A 24,386-nucleotide genomic window follows, 5' to 3' on the forward strand; every position below is an offset into this window, starting at 1 on the left:
TTTTTTTTTTTTTTTTTTTTTTTTTTTTTTTTTTTTTTTTTTTTTTTTTTTTTTTTTTTTACAAAAACAGACCTCCCAGAAATAAACCTGCAGCACTGCACCCTTTCGACAGATCAGAAAACAATTTTAATAGTTTTTTTAAACATTCCTTGAAGTCTTTTCAGACAATCTTAATTGGATATAGGTCTGAATTAATAGAAAAGTTCAGCTAGTTTCAACTTCCGAGATCATCTCAACGTCTCTCCATGTGGTGCTGCTGTTTGACAACACTTCAATTCTATCTAGTAGCATGAGGTGAGGGTGGAGCAGTGAACACTCTCATTGTGTGGAGTTCACCAGTGGCTGCTTCACCGACCTTCACTGCACGGTTTGTATAGGGATTCATTGAGAATCCACCGTGTTTGCCACAGCCACCGTGTGCGGTCTGGACGCACCACAAAAGGTGAAGGTTTACTCAGTTCTCAAATCTTCCTTATATTCTTTCCATTTTGCCCTGTTTGTAGCCTTATCTTTATTTTCTCACCCTATTGAAAGAAGCATTCCCTCAACATTATACTGCCACCGCTATGTTTCAGAATTTGTTTTGGGAGTCAAGTTTAATGATACACTGTTTACGTCTATGTACAGTAGAATCAAATATTTCCTTTTTGGTCTCAATTGAAAACAGCAAGTTGGATGTTTAAGGCTTTAAGGCTTCTTTTTAACCTAATCTACTTTATCACTGACCCTCTTCTTTGTTGCTTGGTCTTTACTATACATGTTTGTTCAGAATTTGCTTAACCAACATTTTTCCAAATTCAGCTGTGTTTATAGTTAATTTCAATTGCACATCAATAATGTTTTCCTGTAGAAAACTAGCAGAGCTGTGGGTTTACCAAATTTAAGGTGTGTAAATGCTTATTCAAAGGCACTTCATGTCCTGTCATGTTTATACTGTGAATTTGTATTTGAAATTATTTTGGTAATTCAAACATTCAGTTTAACCATAGAAAAATCAGACTCAGGAATGTGTTTTTACCTTCATGATGCCATTCCAGTTGTCGCCCGTGGAGACTTGAAACAAGGTAAGGAAGGCCATGCCAAAGTTTTCAAAGGTAGCGTGACGACTCATACCTTCACATGGATAGTCTTCATTGCAAACTGAGAGTGAGGTTAAACAATGGAGGGAAATTAGGAGAGAAAAGGAGAATACATGTTGAGTTGATGACAGGAAAAAACATCAAGGGAAAGAATGGTATTAGATGACAGAAACAATTAATGCTTGAAGGAGATTTTTGCCCAAAGCTGAAGTAGAGACGGACTGATACATCTGTCCGTCCCATGGCTGGTTTTCCAGTTTTATTTGAAATCTGAACTCCTTTTTTATATTTTTATAAGTTTAACCAGCATTATTGCCTTTTATACATCCGTTCAATCAAAATTGCTTTGGAGGAGGTCCTTAAGCTGTCAGGAAAGATAATTTGGCTTGAAACTGGATATTTTTTAAATTCCATTTATAAAATAAATCAACAGCAAGTGGTTTAATTCCCAAACGGTCAATATCAAAAATAGCTTTAGAGAAAAAAGATTTAGAACTTGGCCAATGTGGAAAATACTTGAAGGAGATTGTTAGTAAAAAAAAGTTAACATACATTGTGGGTGCTCAGGTGGGGCTTGCTATAATAAGAGTAGAGTAATTTGAAGCTATGTAACTGTTCCTTTTTTCTCTTGTATAAAGTGCCCCAAAGAAGCATTTAATAGTCTTTAAAATTTACAAGTAATATGTACAAGTATCAAGATATTTCTTTCATGACAGACCACAGGGAGGAGATGTGTTTTTGTTTTAGCCAGAAGACTCAACTGGCATTTCAACCCGAAGATCAGTCATATGTCAGCTTTAGAAGTTTCTTAAAAAATCCTGAACAGTTTGAGACTCTATATGTTTTAGTTTAGTTTGATCAATATGATACCAATAAATTAGATGTTATTACAGTTTTCAGAAACTTAATTTTTTTAGCAATTACTGATAGAATGGAGTGTGTAATACAAAAAAAATAAAAAGGTATCATTCATATATACCCCAATAAATAATTGAGGTTAAAAAGGTTGAGGATATTTTTTGCTAGGTATTTTACTGTGTGTTAAAGCTTACTTGTCTTTTTTTTTTTTAAATAATTTAGATGTGTGTGAAATTACAAAGCAAAAAAAAAAAAAAGTTGAACTCTAGATATTTATAATGTTATTTAGAAACCCACTGGCAAACATTTTTACTTTGAAATGTATGTGACTACCCCCACATAATTACCGGTACTTTTCTTTTTTTTCTCTAAGAGTTAAAATATATAAAATATTTTCAACTGAACCAAGGATAAATAAAAAAACTCACCAAGTTCTCCAAAAAGCTCTACTCCTAAGGCGGCGTAGATGAAAAACAGCAGCATGAAGAGCAGGCCCAGGTTACCCACCTGCAACATAATATAAAAACATGCATAAATGTGCATATAAACATGCAGACATGCACATGTAAATGAGGTAAAGCCTTTTGTGCAGCTACCTTATGTTGTGCAACAAAGTACTAACATCTGCAGCAGCAGATTTTCTGCATAAAAGTATCTCTAATGATCTGAATAATGTGAAATATGTTTGTAATAAAAACAAGAAAATCTCATTAGGCAGATCTTTATAAAGCAAAAATGTAAAACGTGGCTTTTTTAATCAGACTTATGATTAACTAGAGATCATTAATTTAGTGCTTTTTATTATTTTTAAGCAACATATAAGAACTTTAGAAACTGCTTTTCTTTATAAAATTCAGTATAAATCTTTTTTTATTCCATGGAGAATAATCCTTTGCTTCTGGTATAAATATTGATAAGATCAGCACTAAATGTTTAGTATTACACGACTCAGCTTGTTTTCACCGTGTTGTTTTGATGTCACATTGTTTGGATCAGTAAACTGTAGCACCGCTTTTTAGAAGATTGTGAGTCTCTTGTGCTTTTATGAATTTTTGAGTTTGGGGACCTGGCTCAGTTCCACCACAAAAAGCCTCCTGTTAACAGAACTTAATGGGGATAAAGATGTTAGAAAGTAAACACTTGGGGCAAAAATCTAATCCCATTATAGAGATATGAAACAGTCTTCTAACAGCGGTGCTCCACTGAGAGTGAGGACATATTTCCTGCTGTTAACCTATACCTTTGTTCAAAAACAGAGCTATAGAATTGCACATATTTTGCCAACAACATACAGAAGGCAGCAGTTGCTTTCTTTTGGCTTTGTGCAGTAAGCCTGGAGGTAGTCGATCAGCAATTTACCATTTGATACTTCTCAGGTTAAAAGAAAACATTGTTTGAGCTAATAAGATGTAAATGCTAAGATTTGCACAAAGGTGAGAGAGATAATTGGAAGAGAAGAAAAAGAATGAAGTTGGAAACAGTTGGAAATCGTTTTTCATGTACTGTTTCAAATTACTATAAGATATGGCATTATAACTGAAAAATATGTCCTGGTTTGGTTGACTTTTGAGTTGCTTTAATAACTAAATATTAGAGGAAAATTTCAGAAAAATTAACCAGAAGGTATGGATAATGGATAATGAAAGCATTGGACTAACTGTCTTCCCTGACTAATATTTTGTGATCATACATAACATGAGGACCTACTGCCTCATACCATTTTGATCCACGTTTTCTGCAAAATGTGAGAAACCACAATGTGCTTTGTTTTTTTTTATGTCAGAAACATTTTCTGCACGAGTCTTTGGCTAATCTGCTGAATTGCACCAATGTTACAGATTAAATTACAACTTCCGCGTTAAGGAAGTTGAAATTACGGCTGTGTTTTGATGCAGCCTGTTGCTCTGACATCGCATCCTCAAGTAGGGGGACCTTTAAAACCACCAAAACCTCATTTTTCTTCCTCTTCCACTGGATCTCTGTATGGATACAAGAAGAAAACCCAGCAAGCCAGCTGGCCACCACGTTCGATGTGGTGCAGAAACTCCGGAGATGTGGTCCATTTTTGCACGTGAAAAGGGTTGAATCCCTCCCAAGTTAAAGACAAACATTCAACTTGTGTGCTTTTCATGTTACAGTCATCATTCCCGTCTTCGTAAAGTTGTGTCTTGACAATTGAGTGTGTCGGTTGATCAACCTTCTTTATTGGAATTAGTTAAACTTGATTGATTTGAATGTTACCAAAGACTACTGTTACACATCTGTTTGATGTATATAATATATGCTGCTAATATGAACAGTTTAGCTAAGGAACTGAACATTATCAAAGATTCTACCTAAGGAACTCATTTAAACTATTTTATGTTTACTGATTCTTTTAATGTATTATGAGTGTATTCCAGTAGCCTGCAGTGTTTGCATAGCTTATTAAACACAATAATACTGTAACAGGGATTATTAGGTTTAATAGGAGTAACATTATTTTTAGTGGGTTGTCTATGATTATTTATGCAGCAGTGACCGATTGTCTCTAAGAGCTGGATCACCTTCCTTTAAGTTAACAACATGAATAGACAGAGACATATGTTTTCCTTGTGGTTAATGATTAATAAATCTGCTTGAACCATAAACCAAGTTAATGACATTTTCTGATGGTAGAGACAACTTGGATTTTAACAGCCAGTCCAAAACATCCAGCCACAAAGGTAAGCCATTAATAACACCCGGTAATTGAGCAAATTGTTGGTTATAATCATTTAACTAAAGATCATACTTGGTTTTACCCTTGAAAAGAATGATATATTCATTTAATATAATTTACAGTTCTTGTTATTAATAGATATATTTTTTGCTGGTAAAATTGCATGACATGCTGCAGACTTTGCCCTCTACATGCACTAATGTTTCTTCTGTTCTTTTCTCAATATCACTTGTAGAGAGTGACCCCTACAGACTGGGGGACACCCTGAACAAATAGCTCTCATACAGCAATCACAATTTGGCCCTTGTTAGATATGGACTATCTTTATGCTTTCCATTTTTCCTGTCACTATCTTTGAGGACGAAATGTTTTTTTGCTATTAAATTTATTCATCAGATAATGAAGGTGAATAAAGGAAAGACATTCACTACCCCTATAGTCAAGATTCTTTTGCTCAATATGAAGGCTACTTCCTTTAGTACCAAAATGGTAAATGATCTGTAGTTGTATTGTTATTTATGAAGCTTGCGGACCCCAAAGCTTTTCACTCTATAGTCATTCATTGACGTAAACCTATGGTAAGATACATAGTAGCCATGCCTGCTATGCCATTGGTGCCAACAGGCCCTGAGACCACCAATGAGAGGTAAGGTGGGTGAAATGTATTGCCCAATGGCACAACGAAAGGTATGTTGTGTCTTGGGGCTCAAACCACTAACCCAATTATCCAAAATAGTTAAAAACAATCCACTGGACTTTGTTTCCAATTTTTAATTCATTTTACTTCCCATCCAGGAAGCTTTTTCAATTCAAATTATGAGAATTAGCGTTGAGTTCGAAGCTTTATAGAGTAGCCCGAAAACTTGTTTTGCCTTAGAAAACTGGCAAACCTGAGGCATTTGTGTTGTTTGTTAGCTTGCAATATGCAATACTGGTTTATGCCTTTGAAAGGAAGAATTGTTGGCCTGGCTGCCCAGGCGAGATGTTTTGGTCCACTGCATGGGGGTGGGGAATGAGATGAAAGTGGGAAGTAATTAACTCTACTGCGGCGTTGTAGGTTTCATTTTTAACTTTTTTGGGATGACGATGACCTGGATGAATGAGAATCTTCACCAGCACTAACCCAATGGTGACAGGGAGAACCCTACACATTTACCACAAACAACTAGCTATATGCAAGGATATAACTAATCTTAAATTATATAGACTGAAAGGTCTTGTTGATATTTTTTCTGGTATTAAATACATATTACAGAAACACAAAATTTTATGAAATTTAAATCGTTACTTTTATCATAGTGGCAAAGCAAAATATTAAAATGTGATCCAATGTGTTTAACAGTTTTATTAATAAAAATTTGCTTAATCTTAACTTCATCCTTCAAAAAGCTGAAAGAAAAATTTATTGTATCTGCTATTTACAAATGAGGAAGTTACCTATGATGGACTGGTGTTAGTTAATTGCATTTTACCTATATACAGTTGCCTAATATGAAGGACCTCCATAGTATAAGACAGTAAAGCAATTGAAAGTGAATAAAACATAAGAAATATATCATATTTCAAAGAAAGTAACACTGAAATAAATTTAGCTGAATGTCATTTCAAATGCACAGTGAAATATCACTTGAGGTAAAAACTGTGACCAGGTAGGACGCTCTAAGAATCTTTATAAGCAAACAGACCCAGTACAGACATAAAAAAGAGACCTCCTGGAACTGTTTAATTAGCCTTAGTTTTAATTACCTGCCCGACTGCCCTTGGGATGGAGCAAAAGCCTGGGTGTTAATGAGGGAGGGATCAATAGAAAGAAAGATGAGGAAGCCTATCTTCTTTAGACCTGGTGGTCCTCTTTGCACCACACCACCTGTTCTATGTGTCTGCTTCATACTTTTATAGTCAAAGGATCAGGGGGTTTGTGCCTTTCCATAATGAGGCACAATATGTGTTTGTGCCCATCTATGTCGAGACAGCACAGATACTTTAAAGGCTAGTTAGAATTTAAGGAATTATACTCCTGTGCCTTTCTCTTCACATTTTCTTGGAAACAGAAGAGATCACTCATATTTTTTCCAAACACTGTGCAGCAGAAACAACAATTGCACATTGCAGAGCTTTTTGGTTTCATTCATGCTGTGAGACTTGAATTTCCCAGATCAACAAACACATTTTATATTCAGAACAATATAAGCAGGGTAAAAAAAAAAGCCAATATGGCATTGTTAACGAGTAGATTTCTGTGATTATAAAGATTATTTTTTGTTCACTTTTGCAAGTTAAACTCCAACCTGATTACTTTTAGACCTATACAATCATAAAGGTCACTTAGAAAAGCCTGTCTGACAACAAGAAGCAGGCTATAATATGAAAAGTAACACTTTATTTTCTAATGTCAAGTCATAGAGGATCAGAAGAGAAATAATGTCAATGAGGAAAATCAGTCAAGAAAAACTTGGAAAACTATGTTTAAGAGGGATCCACTTCAGAGAATCCCAGTGAAAACCATCATTAAATAGGAAGAAAATGTGGAACAACAGTGACGCTTCTGGGGTTGATGGCCCACAATATTACATCAAGGATCTGATCTTCAAAGAATCCCAATAAGCGATGCAAAATGGCGTGGGTTAAAGAATTGCATGTACAATATGTTTGCATGTATTTAAAGATTGTCAGTTTTCAAAAAAGTGTTTTGAATAAAAGCCAAGGTTGTCAGGTTTGGTCTAATCTGACCAGAGCAACTTCTTCCACATGTTCTCTGTGTCCCCTATGTGGTTTCTTATCACAGGTAGCGAGGCAAAGGGAAGACAGGGCACTTTCTGTGTATGTGTATCTGGATACCACCCTTATCGACTTTGAGCAAACTAGAGTTAAACTAGAGAACTAGAGAAAATGAATAGCAGGTTTTGTTTCCCCATGACGTTTGAGTGAGATCAACCAAATGTCCTCCAGAAAACTGAGTTTCTGTGACTATGAGGAAGGAGCTTATACAACAGTGTTCTGGTGTACCTGAGGCAGGGCTTGAACAACTGTATCCAACAAGGCTCTCATTCCGGTAGCCATCTTCAGCAGCTTGAGGACTGTGTGAGTATATAAATACAAAAAAAGTTAGATCAAGGTTAATTTGGAAGGGGAATTCTCTAGGTTTAATTGTATATAGTACAGCAATATTATACAATAGAAAGATTCTTATCCTTCTTAATAAGCACAAGCATGTGGACCCAGGAAGAAGAATACTGAAGGCTATTACTGATATATGATCTGTGAAACTGTTTAACAGTTATAATGTTTATGCTCTTGTCTTTATGAGAAATGATTCCTGTGAATAAGGATCTCTGAAAGGCTTGGCATATGTACCTCGTGCTATCCTTAGAACCCTCATGATTCTGATGATAGTGGGGTTGATGGGCAAGGCAGCGCTGATCTCAATTTCCTCCAAAGTGATGCCCATAACTGACAGGAGAACAATGGCTAGGTCCAGCTGGTTCCACCTAATGCAAGGTCCAAACATATACAATCAGGGTGCAGTTTATACGTCTCCAAACTCTGCTTCTGAAGTGCAACACTTTCTCTTAATCAGTAACAATAACGTGAAGATTATTCTACGTTGCATTTTCTGTAATATATCCAGCCTTGGCACTAAACTCTGCAAGACAGAACTGCACAATTAAATAACCACACTTAAATATCATAAAAATGCATAAAATTGTCATTTGGTCATTGCTGTGACATCTGATCAGCAGGTAAGAAGATTTTGCAGCAAATATATCCAGTAAAAAAAATGTTTTTGATACCCGATCCTCAGAATTTTTATCATGTTCCAAAACTTAATGGCAACCTTGCAGGAAATTAAATATATTCTTTAGTATTTTTATGTACCTAAAGCTGCATATCTCTGTAGTAATTGTAAGTTCAAAGCTTACACAATAGTGACATTTGGTTTTTGCTCATTACCACCCTGTCCTGTTAAAATTCCTACCCTTATAAATGCTAAGACAAAACAGTCCATCATAAAGCCACCTCCTATTGATGTTTTTACAAATGAAAATTTTCGCAAACGTTTTAAAACTCTGATCTGGGAGCAGGCTTGATTATTCCAAAAGTTTTATGTGCAACGTTTGAACTCAAAAGGCTGCACATAAAACATTATTTTAAAAATATTAAAGAAACTACTCAACTTTCCCAAAAAACCTCTTAAATAAACTCAAAGCATATTGTTTTCATCCGCTTCCAGATCAGACTCCACCCATAAGGACCAAAAGCATTTTTCATATGAAAGTTATCCTCGGTATTTAGTAATTTAAGTTAAATATAAAATTCTAAGTCCTTATCAAAAATAAGAAAGTTTGTAGAATACCAAATCTTAAATAGAAATTAGAAGCATCCAGACTCATTAAAGATTTGGCAGAGTAACACAATAACAGTGTGACCTCTGTCAACTTTGAATGAACTTGTATTCATAAAGGCAATTTCCCTGTAGTGGGACTTCCTGTCAGTGATTATATGCCTTTTGTTCAGTTCTTCTTAATTCTATATGCTTCACCTGTAGAGAAACTCATGCACATGCAAACTAACCCCGTACATGTATGTGTTAATTCCTACTCCAGTGACCCAATTTTAAAGCTGCGAGTGACCCTGGACTACAAATCACTCTATGCAGTGTTCACGGCACAACATAAAACGAGACAAAGCGCTCGGAGATAACTGAGTAATAAATTCTCCTTATATCCGCCCATCTTTTTCTCATTTCATCACTCGTTTGTGCCCTTCCTCTTTCATCTTTGTTCAGTCCAGCTTCCCTTGTCATATATTATCTGTTCTTTATCTCTTCTTCTAACCATTTCTTCCCATCCTCTTACATTCTAAGATTTTCATCAGAATCTAAAATAGGTCATGACATTAAGTTACCATCAGTGCTATCTAAGTTTCCGTATTGCCTCCTGCCTTAATTAGGCAATACATATCCAAGATGAGAAAAGGACATCGGTTTTGTGCTGGTCAATGCTTTAGTGGTATAACAGAGAAAAAAAAATGGGACAATGCTGATGTGTTCTTACCATGGGGACCAAACAACGATGAAAGCATGTTAAATGTAGGAAACTGGAGTCCTACTGCTTAGTCCTATAACATCATGTGTGAAAAACTGTGAGACATGTTGATTGTTATCATGCAAAACATTAAAATAAACACATAACACAATGGATAATTGGTTATGTGATACATCTTTTCTTTAAATGGTCATAGAAAACAAAATGGAAAAAGTGTGATTTTGTTTTGCTTTAAGATACAAAATTAAACTTGAAATACGAAGCATTTCTCTGTCATGTCAAAATGAGAAATTCTGATAACAGATTTGAGTTTTGTTTTCTCTTTCAATTACTGTAACAACAAAACTAAATTACCTTAAAACAGAAACAAAATAAGGACTTTTTGAGACAGGATGTTGTCAATATTTTAAGAGTACCATATTTGACAGGGTGCAGATATAATGAGTAAGTTAAACAAAAGGGAAAGATCTGCAAGAAAATTTAGATTTTTCTTTCTCATGGCTAATGAGTTAGAGGTTTGTTCTTCAACCAGTGGGTTAATGGACCGAGCCAGTAGTGGTAAATTGGTATAATATGCATTTGCAGACATTCATCCTTTGGCCTTAAACAGACGAGTTTACAAAATTCAACATAGTTTAATTTTGATTTTAGGAAAGATTTTTTTTTTTTTTTTTTTAGCAATGATTTTTGCTAAGACTATAGTTATGGATCATGGGACTGAGTCCATACTGAGGGATTCCCCCCACCCCATGGATTTTAAATAAAGACTGGATTTTTAAACATTATTTTAGTGTTATAAGCCTTTGTAACAAAATCCTATTTTATATTAAAGACCTGAATACATCTTTAGTAAAAGCATTACATGTGGAGTTTGCTGTAAGTCTGTAATCACAGTGAAAAATACAGCCAGCTCAAATATTTCAGCAGACTTTATAATCCTTAATGCTATCAAAACAGTTATACCTCATTCCATTTAAACATGATCAAAGACAAATGGTGATTAATAAAGAAACACTTTGAACTAATGGACTATTTATTGTGGTGCCGGGTTCCATCAAGAGATTAATGTTTGTGCCAGAGCTTTAATCGTCCCTTTAATGATTAATACCTTCTTTTAAGCGTGTTTATAATAAGCAAAAACAAAAATGGAAGCATAAAACTTGCTCTCAACCTTCTTCATGCCAACAGTGCTTGAAATCACACAGGTGTAAACATACAAAATTACCTGTCTTTGAAGAAGCGCCGAAATCCAAAGGCGATGAGCTTCAGAATGGACTCAAGCACAAATGTGGAGGTAAAGAAATAGTTGCAGTATTTGAGGGCAAGATCCAGGGACTGAAGAAAAAGAAGGCAGTGAAAGAGAACACTTATGTGAACATAAATGCATGTGGAATATGAGAGGAGATGATCTGGGTTATAGCCCAGGCTGTGAGAAACTGCAAAATGGAATCTTTCCAGTATTTTCTGTGGTGAAATCAACAAAAGCTCAATGTCATATCAGAACGTTCTCCTTTTTATGACACTGTTGCAAAATAGGCCAGCAATTCATACGACAGAATCTGCAAACCTTTTTTTTTTTGCATGTGGCCTTCATAAATATGCAGATCATAATTTAATGACACAACCACACAAATCTGTGTCTGAAAATTGAAATATTTACCAAAATGATTTCTGAAGACCAAAACTCAACAGCAGCTGCAGTGTTTGCATCTTTTTAGCACACAGGTGAAAACTTACATGCAAACATTTCTGTAGTCATTGTGATGAAAAAAAGGCATTTATACAAAGACAGACAAAGGAGAATGAGTCTATGCATATGTAAACATATTGTGTCAGCAGAAATAGAAACATTAATGGAGAAATGGTGCAAGGCAGCTTAATGCAGAAACTTTATACAATTTAACGAAAAAAAAAAGATTATTCAAATTATACGGCATAGCTTTGAAAATTAAACTAAATAAATCCATAACTAAGCCTGTAAGAATAGAAGAAGAATTAGAATTGAACTTTATTGTCATTACATTGTCACAAGTACAAAGCAATGGAATGCACTTTCTGCCTTTAACCCATCCCTTTACGGAGCAGTGGGCTGCCACTGTGTGAAACAGTGTATGGAATAAGAATCTTGCTCAGGTAGCCAGAGTGGTACTCTGGGAATTAGCAGGACTAGACCTTAGAACCTCCGGGACCCAAGCGCAATGCTCTAATCACTAGGCCACCACTCCCCCAAGATAAAGTAAAGAGATGTTTGGGCACTCCTGAAAATAAATATTCCTTAGTTGTGCCAAAAGGAATTTCTTTTATCTCCTTCAATGTTGTTCAACCAGGTCCGCTCAAAGGACTGCTGTGCTTCATTAAATTACGAGGGACCTAACTTGTTTGCAGTATATCATGTCAGAGGTGCTGTTTGGGAGCAGGTGGTGGAGAGCGTATTTTGCTGTAATTCTGACCGCCTTCTCTAGGGAGGAGGGGTTTAATGAGGGGTGGGGGTGGGGTGAAGTGCAACGTAAATATTAAGTGATATTGTTGCTATAAATAAATGGTTATCGTCATTAATACCTCAAACTACATGGTTTAAAACTGCCAAGTATCGCACACAATCTGTACATTTCAATGCATATTTAAACAAAACCAAACTGGTTTGCTGGTCTTAACTCTGTAGATCACCTTCAACACGGCCACATATTTCACGTATAAAAAAACCCCCAAAATGCTAACTTAGTTTAGTGGCCCTTGTTTTGAATCTTTGAAGAATGGGCCCTAAATATGAACATGTTAAGGAGAGTTTTTAACGTTAAAAAGCCAATGATTTTGTAATTATTTACATGTCCAGATTTATTCCTTGAACAAAATTTTGCTCTTTTCTTCTTTCACACAGACAGTGTCATCTTCTTACATGTGAGAGGCTGCAAAATGTCAGGACCAACAACTGACAAACACAGGTGAGACCTGTGATATTTATCTAACGCTAAGTCCGTTTGAGAAAGCCTGCGCCATTTTCAAAAGGTCAAATGGGTGTCTTATCTCAAGATAATCTCTTTTCTCTTTAGCACAAAAAGTGTGATCAGTTATTAACCGGCATTTGCTGTGTGTGAACGGACTGATAGATGACTCTGACATGAGCCACATCGAGTCAGCTGCTAAATCACAGCTTTCATGTCAGGTCCACAGCAAGCTGCAATAAAAACAGTAGAGGAGCCTGACCTCTGTATAGAGGTGGTTTGCTGGTGGGATGTATCATTGGACCTTGTTCAGGAGGCTGCTGTTTACAGATGGGCACTGATGCAAAGGAAATTTCATTAAAAAAATAAATAAATAAACTAACCTAGAGTTAGTTGATTTTTTTGCCGACATGAATCATTTAGACTCCCAAATACCAATCAAGCACAAATCCAACAAGCATTACTCCTTACATGAGGTTGATTGTAGTGCTCTAATGACATCGTGATGACATTTATACAGATGATGAAGGTAATAATGAGGTCCAGGTAGTGGTTTGTGCAAAGTGTGTGGATCATCAGGCGGATGTTTCCATAACTGGCATAGTAAGGCAGCTTCTGAGCTTCTGTAAAAGAAAAAGAAACTTTTTAAAATCTTGAATCAAGCTAATTAAAAAAAAAGCTTAAAGAACAATAAAAAAAAAACTATACTTTAATGTTTAAAAGTGATTTATTAATTAGTCTTTTTACATGATTTAAGAAACAGAAATACACTGGAGTCAATTTCTGTGATCTGACAAAATGTGGAAAAGTTTGAGGGCAGGAATACATTTTGAAAAGCATCATATTAGTAATTTTATAAATGCATAAATAAAAAAAAAAAAGATTCTACTCTCACTGATTAAACCTCCAGTTATCAGTTTTAGTTGTGTCTGTTATTTCCTATTCCTCTCAGCCATCTTACTCACTCCTTCTCTTTTTTTCCATTCGCTTTTGTCGCTTCTCTTCACGTCTCTTGGCTTCTTCCACCTCCTGATGCTGGCGACACTTGTGGAAGTTTTCCACCACCACACCAACAAACATGTTAAGAACAAAGAAGCTGACAATGAGGAGGAAGGAGATGAAATATAGAAGCATCCATGGGTTGTTGTTGGTTATCGGCTATTGTAGATCAATGGAATGAGGAAAGAGAAAGAGAAAACAAATCAGAAAAGAGGCAGAATATATATAGATATATATATAATTTCACATTAAAACCTGTCTGTCTAATGCCTTTTGGCATAGAAATACCTGTTGGTCAACACCCACTGCATCCAGGCCATGGTACATGATATTTACCCAGCCATCTTTGGAGGCCAGTACAAACAGGGACATCAGAGCCTAGGGTGAAATGTTTTTGGAGACTGAATACATTTAATCATTCACAATTTGGATAATAATTCTACTGTATGTAAAACTGAAAAACAGCTATTTTTATCCCCACCTGTCCTAAGTTATCAAAGTTGTACTTATGATGGACCCACTTGTAGTTTGCTTGCAGACAATCGGATTTGTTGGTGATGTTTTTGACATCAGGGCCGAGACAGTAAAAAAACTTCCCTTTAAAGAGCTGCGAAATAAAGATTAAAAAAGCATTTTGAAATCACCTTATTATTTATGCAAAAGCAGAAAAATAAGCCATTTTGGTGTCACTCTAATGAGATAAAATAATGAGCTGGGTGAGAAACCCACCAGAAGAAAATTATGTATAAAAGAAGAAAGAATGATAAAAGTTTTCTTGGGAGAAAAACACTTTGGAATCAAAGCTGCTTCACCACAAAATACTTTACCCCTGTAGATTAATAATAATAATAATAATAATCTGCTTTTGACATGGCAAAATGCAGTCATAAAGAATAAAAGCATACAATAAGTTGAATACAGCTGTTGTACCTGTACTCCAAGGATACCGAAGATGATAAAGAATGCACAACAGATGAGGACAATGTTGCCAATAGGTTTGAGGGAAGTGATGAGGGTCTCCACCACCAGCTTTAATCCCGGAGCTCTGCTAATCACTCTAAAGAGAAATTGCATTACAATAACACATATCATTATCTAATAATTTGTGTTTTAAATCACTTACCACTGAAGTTGCACAAAATATTAAATATCATATACTTTATAATATATTATCTTTTTATATTTAATTTTTTAATATTTATTGGGCTATATGCCTAACTTTACTACTTCCTCAACTTCCGCCTGCTCCTTTGTTTCCTCTCTTTGATTACTGGACAGACTGATTAATCCAGGTGTGTCTGACCTCTCTATCCATAAGAACAATGGCCAGACACACCTGGGTTAATCAGTCTGTCCAGTAAGGAAATACAGGAAAAAGGAGCTGGCTAAAGTTCAAGTAATAGTGGAGATCTGGCCAACTCTAGGGAGAGTGTAGGGGAAAAAAAACACAATGCCACACTACATTTAAAAGTAGAAAATACAGTTTTTTTTTTGTGGCGATAATTACGGGCCAAATCATGAGTTGTCAAGAGAGGTTAATATACTCTTTCATCTACCACGTATTTTCACGCTGGTTTTTCTGAGTATTCATGCGCAATGCAGCAAAATCAGGCTGTGCAGAAGCACATGAAATGAATGCTAAAAATGGCTAATTTGACCATGCGGTGACGTGTGCACCTTGTGGATGCATCAAGCATAAACCAGGCTTTACACTCCTTGTTGAGGGTACCGAGGATGTTAACACCAACAGTCTTCCCACATGTAAATGTTTCCTAATTAAAAACCCACAACAATAACATTTTCCGATGAAGTTTAATGCATTTGGCCGTAAGCGATAATGGGCAAAAATATTAGAACTTAATATGGATAAAAACTCTTAAAATATATTGGCATGTGCACCATGAATCAATGTGCTTATATAATACACGTGTAACTGAGCTACCGAAATTAATACATTTTTCAATTGAATACTAACATCTTGACATGTACAGGTAAAGCATATTTTTTATAAGTTCTGCTTTTATTAATTCTCCATTTGGCTAAAGGATAATCTTATAGGTCAGTTGAATATACCATAGAGCTTATGGAAAAACATCACAACAATCATAGTCAGTGTCAGAGTATATAAATAAACAGCTACATTTATTATTTCTTTTTTGAGTTTTGGATGGATGGAATACAGAATTGTATATGTATTTGTAGAATTTAATTTGAATAATCTAGAATTTCAGCTTGGAAAAGATTAAAAGCACCATGGTTTGTGCTATTAAACACAGCAATATTAACATTTTGATATCTGGGCATATTTTCCCACACATCCACAGAAATCTAATATAAGACAAGTACAACATTTCAATATACAGCAAAACTACAGAGGAATCTACAAATATGATTTTCCATGTATCAGGCCTTGTGTGTACCTGAGGGGACGCAGTGTTCGAAGCAGTCGCAGTACTCGAAGCACACCCAAGATTTTCGCCCCTCCCGCCATGGACACAACAATATCAATCAACGACACAAAAACCAGGAATCCATCCAGAATGTTCCAGCTGCTCCGCAAATAAGCCTGTTCACCCATATACAGTCCCATGGAAACCACCTAAGAAGAAAGGTGGTAAGGGAATATGATAAGGGCATGGAATTGGTATATTAAGGCAGTTTAAACACACACACAAAAAAATAGAGATTCAGAGATTGTTGATTCAGAAAAAGTTTCAGGAATATAATAAGCAAAAACAAAAACCAGCTATATCATAATAGTAAGAGGAACAATAAATGCAGGACATGTTCTACACATGTAGTGAAGTCGACAGGCATCCCAAGACTATCCATTACAGACAATATGTGTCACATGGATGTACTGTACATTCTACACAATCATGGGAAACTTGATAAAAACATCAAGCAGATGAAATCTATAGGTAATAATGACAATCCCCATCATTTATCTTGAAACATAATTCAGAACTGTAGCTTTTTTTCTTACCTTGTAAAATAAACAGATCATCATCAAGAACTTGTAGGTCAAAAAGTGACACACTGTTTGCAGTACAAACATTGCAGTTTGGATGCACACAGATGGATACTGAGTCCTACAAAGTAGAAGTGGAAGCATGCGCCTAACAGCTGGCTAGCATTTTCTATTTTATCCTTGACTTCACAGGGTGTCAAGACTCTAAAGAGTTTCAGTAATTGCACCTCTACCGAACTGTAAAGGCCAATAAACGTGGAATGATATCCGTCCTGTTCATCTAAACCCCTCTAACCAAGATTTAAAAGCTGAGATCCTAAGAGAAATTTACAGTTAGAGTTTTAATGATGCTGTGAACACCATACTTAATCCGGTTTGGCATCAACTGAGTGGAGCAAAACACTATATTTGCTTACTTTCTACTGACATTACATCAGCTTTTATCCACATATAATCTCCTATTTTAGCTGTCCATCTCCTATATAGTCATAACATTAACCAGAATTAGTTTGCTGGTGTTTTTTTATTTTTCTATTATACCGACTCCAGAGGATGACGATCAGTGATGTTTAATTATCATACTTTTAACTAACACTAGTTCCCCTCAGAGCTGTGTTCTTTATCACTTTTATCCACAAACTTACCAGTGCATAGAGTAAAAATGAGGGCAGACACATAATACATTTTGCAGATGACTCTTTGTTTTATTATCAGGACGTAACCTTGGCTGTGTTGAAAGATTTAATCGGTTGGTCTCTGTGGAAAGGCTGCAAAAGTTAAAAATCAACAATACATTATCAAGTACTACTTATTTTCTTTGGCTAAAAGTCTATGATAAAGCTAGCCAGCATATATAAGTTTACTGGAAATGTTGATTCTTTTTTGGTGGTGTAAATGCTTTTGTTCTCTTTCATTGAGTCAGTTTCTAATGCTCTGCTATACTTTTCCTACCCTAAAACGCACACTAAATAGCACCACAATGCAGCAAAATCCTAGGCATCAGTGATGTAGAGCTTACCTAACCTTATTGTTATTAAAGGTGGCAATGTTTGGCTTGTAGATAAGGGATTATAAAACACAATACAAAAGGATACAAATGTTAATATGTCTCGGTCAATGTCACCCTTATTATTAGAAGTTTGATCTGATAGGCTCAAATAGAGACTGTAAAAGCTCATATTTTTCATTTCATGAATGTTATGGTCATTTTTATTTCTATCTGTTAAAAAATGAAAATAAAAATAGAAGGTCCATAGAGACAATACGGCAAAAGTCTGCTACTGACATTTCTGTCTGTTTGCCAAGTTTTTAGACAAGCTTTGAGAGATCATGAGGGGGTTTAGTATAAACATCAAAAGGGTTGAAAGATCAATGCCTGGAAAAATTATAATGTCTGAATAAAAAAAGCATTAACCAATTTTAATCATAAGAAGGGAAGTGAATCTGTAAAAAGCTCTTGGAGTTTTGACTTTATCTTAATGTGCAGTTATAAGTGTCAAGTGATTATCTTTTAGATTGTTTGCTTGTCATTGGGATGCTAAAATCCTATTTCATTTCTTCTGAACTTTGTTATTGTTGGTATTTTTAATACATTTGAAAAAAGTGCCAGTAGAAATAAGAACTTTGGGGCAGATTGTTGGCAATTATGCTGTTTTTATTTTGTTTACCCACTTGTCAAAAGAGAGGCCAAGTATAAAACAGTAGCAATGGGAAGAAATGTAGCAGATTTGAAAAAAAATAACTAACATATCTCTGTTGGGATAAATATTGTAGAAGAGATGTCATTTTAAGAGGGATAGCAAGAGCAAGCAAGCATAAGTTCTTGTGGTTTCTCGTGGAGTCTATTGATATTTTCATGTTATCATAATTGGCTAAAACAAAAGCTGGGTATGTTGGCACTGGGTGTCCCTTTGCTCAATCAGCTCCGACGGAACTGATTAAGTATCTCATGGGAACGGATCAAGACTGATCATTTGTAGGGCTAAATCTGAAGGCCACATATAAATCTTTTTGCCATGAAAGTACGGAAATTATATTTACATTGAGGGATAAAAGTTTAGAGTTTTTGAAGCTTACACTTGGGGTGTTTGGTAGACCCCAGCCTGTGTTGATCTTGAACTTAGCTTGATCCTGTGCTATTATGATAAATGGCCCTGTGTTGGCTTTCAGTCCAGCTTTGTCCAACCACTGTTAGGCCCTTTCAATATCAGACACTTCAGGGAGACCTTTCCCTCTCTTCTTTCTTGGGTGTCTCTGCCTAAGATATTCAGTAAGCACTTCATTAGTGGCGGCCATCCTCCTGTTATCCTCATAGACATTTGTTGGTTCATAATGAATCATGGTTCTGACTCTCACTAATCCTTGTTTTCCTTCTTAGGGTGAAATCCTCCATGCATGGTGAGGTGCTCTCTTATCTTGACATCGGTGGCTTCTGTCTCTTCCTTTAAAGTCATACGGAAAAGGACGTTCCAACCGTTTCATTTCCGAATTCTCCCAATTGGTGCAAGACTTTACACGAGTGAATAAAGTGAACGTGATTGGTCGTTTGTTGTCTGAAGGTTCACTAACAAGTTCGCTTACAAGTTTGATTGTGACCGGTTTCTTTGAAGCATCTTGCTAACCAGTTAGTAACTTATTGCTAGAAGTTTCCCTATGGGAGAGGTGGAAAGTGGGGACGAACATGTAGAAGAGGAAGCCAGTATCTTATCCATTAGCAGCTGGTTTATTTGTACAGGAACAGGAACTCATGGGATGCATTTACTTCTTTTGCCGCTAGGTGTAAATCATGTCGGGGCCCAATATTCCTCAATCTCTGGGAGCAATAGCCAGCAATTTAACCCCGCTGTAGGTTTAATGTGGTGACCGGTGAATCAGAGCCCTTCCCTTGGAGAACAAGATACTAGAGCACTTTTTGGTTCCTAGAAAGTTTAAATTTACAATTTTAGCCACAATCATCCATCATTGCTGTCTAAGCTTGACCATTCCCCTTCGACCCATACTGAATCATGGGGAATAATGGGCTACAAGGATAATCCTGATGCATCCTTCAGATTGGCTAAAGAGTGTACACACTTGCTGGTCGCATTTGAAGAAGTCTTAGGAGGATTTTTGGATAGGGACTGCCTTTGATCAAGTGTGTTATGTAATCAGTTTACAAATGCAGCTTGGAAAGGACACAGCCCCTGAATCGAGACATACCCTTACATTTTTATTTCATTCTATTCTATTCTGTCACCGCAGTACAATTAGCCAATGCAAACTAGTTCTTAAGTTGCTTCTAAAGTGTTGAATCAACACTGTTTCATTCTTCAAATTTAAAAAAACTTATGTTCGCATGTAAAAATTAGGTGTCCTGAATAAGAAAAAAAAAATAATTATCCAAAATTGATCAGGTCAAGTAAATATAAGGATTTTCAAAAATAACTTTTTTTGGATAGGATTCCAATAAGATTTAACTGCTTCTTCTTCCAAATATAAGGAAATGAGCGTTTTTTGTTTTTTAAACCAGTGTGCCTCTTTACATATTTTTTTTATCTCTATGGTCTGCAGAAACCATGCAAGAATGCATTATACATCAAACATATGTTTTATAACTTCAATATTTTTGCCTGAAGATGTTTCATGCAGCTGACCAATTTTCCTACTGTGTTATATTTTTCTTTTTCCTTTTTTTGGCTCCATCTCATATGCAGCATTCAAACAGATGATAAAATCCTATGGAGAGATTGATGCTACACAAACAAGCACATCAACACATTTTTGAGATATACGAGGTTCCGACACACAGGCTCTAAGGAAGACTTGTACCACTCAGCCAGGGGACTGACAAGTCTGAGGCTCCTCGACGAGTTCAGATTGGTTAATAATTGATTGTGGGAGTACATAATTGATGGCCCACTTATGCCAGATATTCGCCCAGAGAAAACAGACAAAGAACAAAAAATTCAGGGAGCAGAATCCCAGAAATAAAATGGAGAAACAAACATATTACGATTTGTATAAATTACTCTTGAGACCCGAAAAGTTAAAGCATAAAGGCCATGAGAAATGGTGGAGATTTCAGTGGAGTAGAGGACTTCTAAAGTGGTAGATGGGTCAGTGGTTAGTGAACTGCATAATGCCTTATTTTGCAAAAACAACCCAGTTTTTAATAACGGAATGGGACATTAAAATATGTTCTATGTGAGCTCTGAAGATGGGTCTATTGAAACCAGCAAACAAAGAAAATATCTCTTTAGAGGCTGCATCAGCAGTAAAGTGAGACAGGTTGTAAAATGTTACCTTGAGAGTCATCTCGCCCACAAAGATGGCAGTAAAGATGTAGTTGGAAATGGTAAGAAAGACTCTTTCCTGTACAAATCAAAGAGAGGGAGAGAGAGTTGAAGCAAATATGCTAATTCTGATTTCTACAATTTCTTTACAGCACCTTTTATATATTAACATTTAATTAATCATCAGAAAATGCTACAATACAGCAAAAACAACATGATTTATATGAAACCTCAACCACAGATGGAGTGCCTGGCAAGAGAAGTCACTAAATTCAATCTACATTTTATACATTACAATCAAAAACCTTCTTGTATTTTATAGGGAGTTATTAGATGGATCACATAAAATATGGAATAATGATGGACACCCTCTGTTGGCAGTCTGGTAACCCCCTTAAATGTTTTTTTAATAGATATTTTAAATCAATTTATAAAAAAATATACATGCAATTTCATGATACAATTGAATTGTGTAAGAAAATTTATATCTAATAGATTAATGGTAAAATGTACAATATGATTTAGCTTTTTTATTAAGTAGCGGTATATTAAGTTATTTAATGTCTTAATTCAATAAGCAGTACATTTAATTGTTTAATGGGATAATTAATAGTACATTTATTTATATGATGGGACATTTAAATACAAATGTATTCAGTTTGTTTCTTTTATGCTTTTGTACTTTACAGGTGTCACAACATGATGATACTACAAAATCATCTTATCTATCTGTGCATTGCAAACTCCAGGGGGGCAAACCTTATGTAGAAAGTTTTAGAATCATATTTCTGTGCAAATAAAGTAAACAGTCCTTTGGATTATGTCTCCACAAGCTTCACATTTGAAACATTTGCCTGTTCTCTTCTGGCAGACTAGCTCTTACCTAGTTCAGTAATCTTAAATGGATGGTATCAGATTAATACATCTTCAAACCAAAATGTTAGGTTTCCCTCTGATCTGACCAGGGTACCTCACTCTACATGCTTGCTGCATCTCCTTTATTATTCTTATTGCCTTATCTGCGAGGAATCGATCCATTAATGTGGTTGCCATTAATGTGGAGCGTTTAAAGCCTTTAAATGTTCTTATCTGCCTTCTTCTTTTTCTTATTTATGCTGAACTGGCAGGTAGTTGATTATGCTGGATTCTATTTAGGGGGTATTTTAGTAAAATAAGCCAACATGTATGACAGACACTTATTTTATTCCTTTTTTTAAATAATTTAATGTCCCATCTGTTTTCATGGTTATGTGAAAAGGGGCATTCTTGTACTCTTTGCATTGTCCTACAAAGATTGAAGTTTACTCTCATCATGAAATCTAAACAAAGTTTCAAGGGGTATGATTACTTTAACAAGACCCTTTACAGATAGAAACTTCAGATGGATTTACCAGGCTGCCTTGAAGTATCTTTGGCCTCTCAAGAGCCACTGTGATGCAGTTGGAGAAGATAAAGGCCAACACAATATAGTCAAAAAGCTTATGGGCGATGATGGACTGGCACATCAGTCTGAACCTGACAGGAGAAATCAAGATAAAAGACTTTTAAAAATGCATCATAAATATTTATTTTCCTAACACTCTGCCTAAACCTATGTGCACTTTCCACCCAATCAAAATTAAATCAGCTCCTGCGATTGCATATGGTAGCTCCTTCACATCTCAGTAAGTAAATAATGTCATTCAGCCTTTGTTTTCATTGCTCCTAATTCAAAACAAATTATATTAACAGCACTGTCGGTATCCGAGGATCTCTGAGTCAAGAGGTCTGATGGGAGAGCAGAGTCGAGGGATCTGAGTGGAACGCACATAAAAAGAGTAGAGGGAGATGCTGATGGCAGATGGAAATAGGACGTTCAGGATAAACACTGAATCTGCTTTTGAGAAGTGAGAGAGAGTGACAGTGCGTTCTGCCAAAAAGCAATTAAATATTTTCACTGAAGTGCTTATCGGAACAGATGACAGGAATATAAAATATATGAAAAAATGATTATTTTGAATAAACATGGAGACTTTTGGAGGCCTTATTCAAAAAAAAATATTTGTGTCTAACGCCCTCAATGCTGATTCAACTTTTCAGTGCAAGACTTTCACATTTCCAATCTCTCTATAAGATGATGATTAATGATCTATTGATATAACATTAGCTTTTTATTCCAAATATCTTTCATTCTGCGTGATGTTGCAGTTTGTTTCCATGCAGTGGTTAGATTATGGCTTAGGATTTTCAAGCATGGAGTTTGTATGTTCTTCCTGTGCATGTATGGGTTCTGACCAGTTCTCTCTCTCTCTCTACTTTGGCTTTCATCCAAAGTCCAAAACCAGGACTTTTAGGTTAATCTGTTAATCTAAATTGCCCTTCTATGTGTTGTTTGTGATAGGCTGGCGACCTGTTTAGGGTCTAGCCTGCCTTTTGCCCATAGACTTTTACAGACAGGCACCAGGCCTCTTTCACCCTGATGGATAAGCGACAGAAGAAGGATGAATGGATCTTCATTCAAGTCGTTTTGCAGCCTATTTGAAACCATTACTTCAGTACTTCACAACAATATACTCACCATTTGTAATTCTTTTAGAACTCCTGTCATCCAGTCCCTGATCTGATCTCGCTGTCACTTCATCCTACTTGTAATACAATTCTTAAACCTTTTTAATGGGCTCCTTAGGATGGTTTATGCATGTGGGTCAGAGAACCTATTAAACTCATGGAAAAAGTATCTCTACAAACATGAGTGAGGGGACATACAAAATGTTGAAATTAGAGAATACATTTATACTTTTAATTGCCTTAATCTTGAAATAAAATTATTTGACAAATTGTAGAATTTTGTGACTGTCAGATAATGCATTCTTTAAGTGAATGAAGAACCATTGCTTGCTGGCAGCAGGGTTGCTAAGCAACAGACAACGGACCAGGTATGAAATTGATACTACATTTTCTTTTAAGGTGGCATGCTAAGTTAAAAGAGACTTATGCATTCTGCATTTGGTTGGACTGAGGACAGTTTGTATTTACACCTGAAGCAAACCGGACAAGAGACTGTTGGGAAGTGAACCAAGATCACTTCAAAAAGGGGGTCTCCGTCAGGTTATTTGATCCAGATCAGAGTTTTCCGGTCTTTGCTCACATCTAAACAAAATGTCCAGAGCAACCAACTCTGTTCCATTTAGAACATACCAGATGTGGCATTTAGGAAATACCAGATGTGGCATAAAGATTATGATAACTTACTTGTTCTGGGGGGAGAAAAGGAAGATGGACCAATCATCTCTTGTTTCGCACCAGTCTGGTCTGTATGCTTCCAACATCTTCTGGATTCGAAAACATAAGCTCTGTAAAAAAAAAAAACAACAACAAAAACATGCTGTATCACAGCTCATTTATGCACACACCTTAGAAGAAAAACTTAAAACTTCAGTGAAAAAGTTCCCTCTTAGATTGCCTTCTTTTAATTTTTCAGGCAAATTAAACAGTTACAAATGTGGCACGAGCTTGGAGCATCTTCCAACATGACCATCTG

General features: G+C 35.8%; 1 protein-coding gene across 4 annotated transcripts in view; it reads right to left on the reverse strand.

The window, feature by feature from the left end:
* The window catches only part of cacna1g (calcium channel, voltage-dependent, T type, alpha 1G subunit), a 111,331-nt gene that overhangs the window by 27,774 nt on the left and 59,171 nt on the right, over positions 1-24,386 (reverse strand). For all 4 annotated transcript variants that reach the window (XM_015384960.1, XM_015384959.1, XM_015384958.1 and 1 more), the window contains exons 16-29: positions 24,098-24,198; positions 22,258-22,381; positions 20,877-20,945; positions 16,045-16,223; positions 14,555-14,681; positions 14,106-14,231; positions 13,913-14,002; positions 13,591-13,783; positions 13,097-13,248; positions 10,909-11,018; positions 7,993-8,126; positions 7,645-7,715; positions 2,366-2,444; positions 1,019-1,140 (exon numbers count right to left, since the gene is read on the reverse strand). In XM_015384960.1, the coding sequence (XP_015240446.1) occupies positions 1,019-1,140; positions 2,366-2,444; positions 7,645-7,715; positions 7,993-8,126; positions 10,909-11,018; positions 13,097-13,248; positions 13,591-13,783; positions 13,913-14,002; positions 14,106-14,231; positions 14,555-14,681; positions 16,045-16,223; positions 20,877-20,945; positions 22,258-22,381; positions 24,098-24,198 (1,677 nt within the window). The remainder of the gene's footprint in view (positions 1-1,018; positions 1,141-2,365; positions 2,445-7,644; positions 7,716-7,992; positions 8,127-10,908; positions 11,019-13,096; positions 13,249-13,590; positions 13,784-13,912; positions 14,003-14,105; positions 14,232-14,554; positions 14,682-16,044; positions 16,224-20,876; positions 20,946-22,257; positions 22,382-24,097; positions 24,199-24,386) is intronic.

Source organism: Cyprinodon variegatus, unplaced genomic scaffold (assembly GCF_000732505.1).
Source record: "Cyprinodon variegatus isolate N-32 unplaced genomic scaffold, C_variegatus-1.0 Scaffold327, whole genome shotgun sequence".
In the NCBI taxonomy this organism is placed as follows: domain Eukaryota; kingdom Metazoa; phylum Chordata; class Actinopteri; order Cyprinodontiformes; family Cyprinodontidae; genus Cyprinodon; species Cyprinodon variegatus.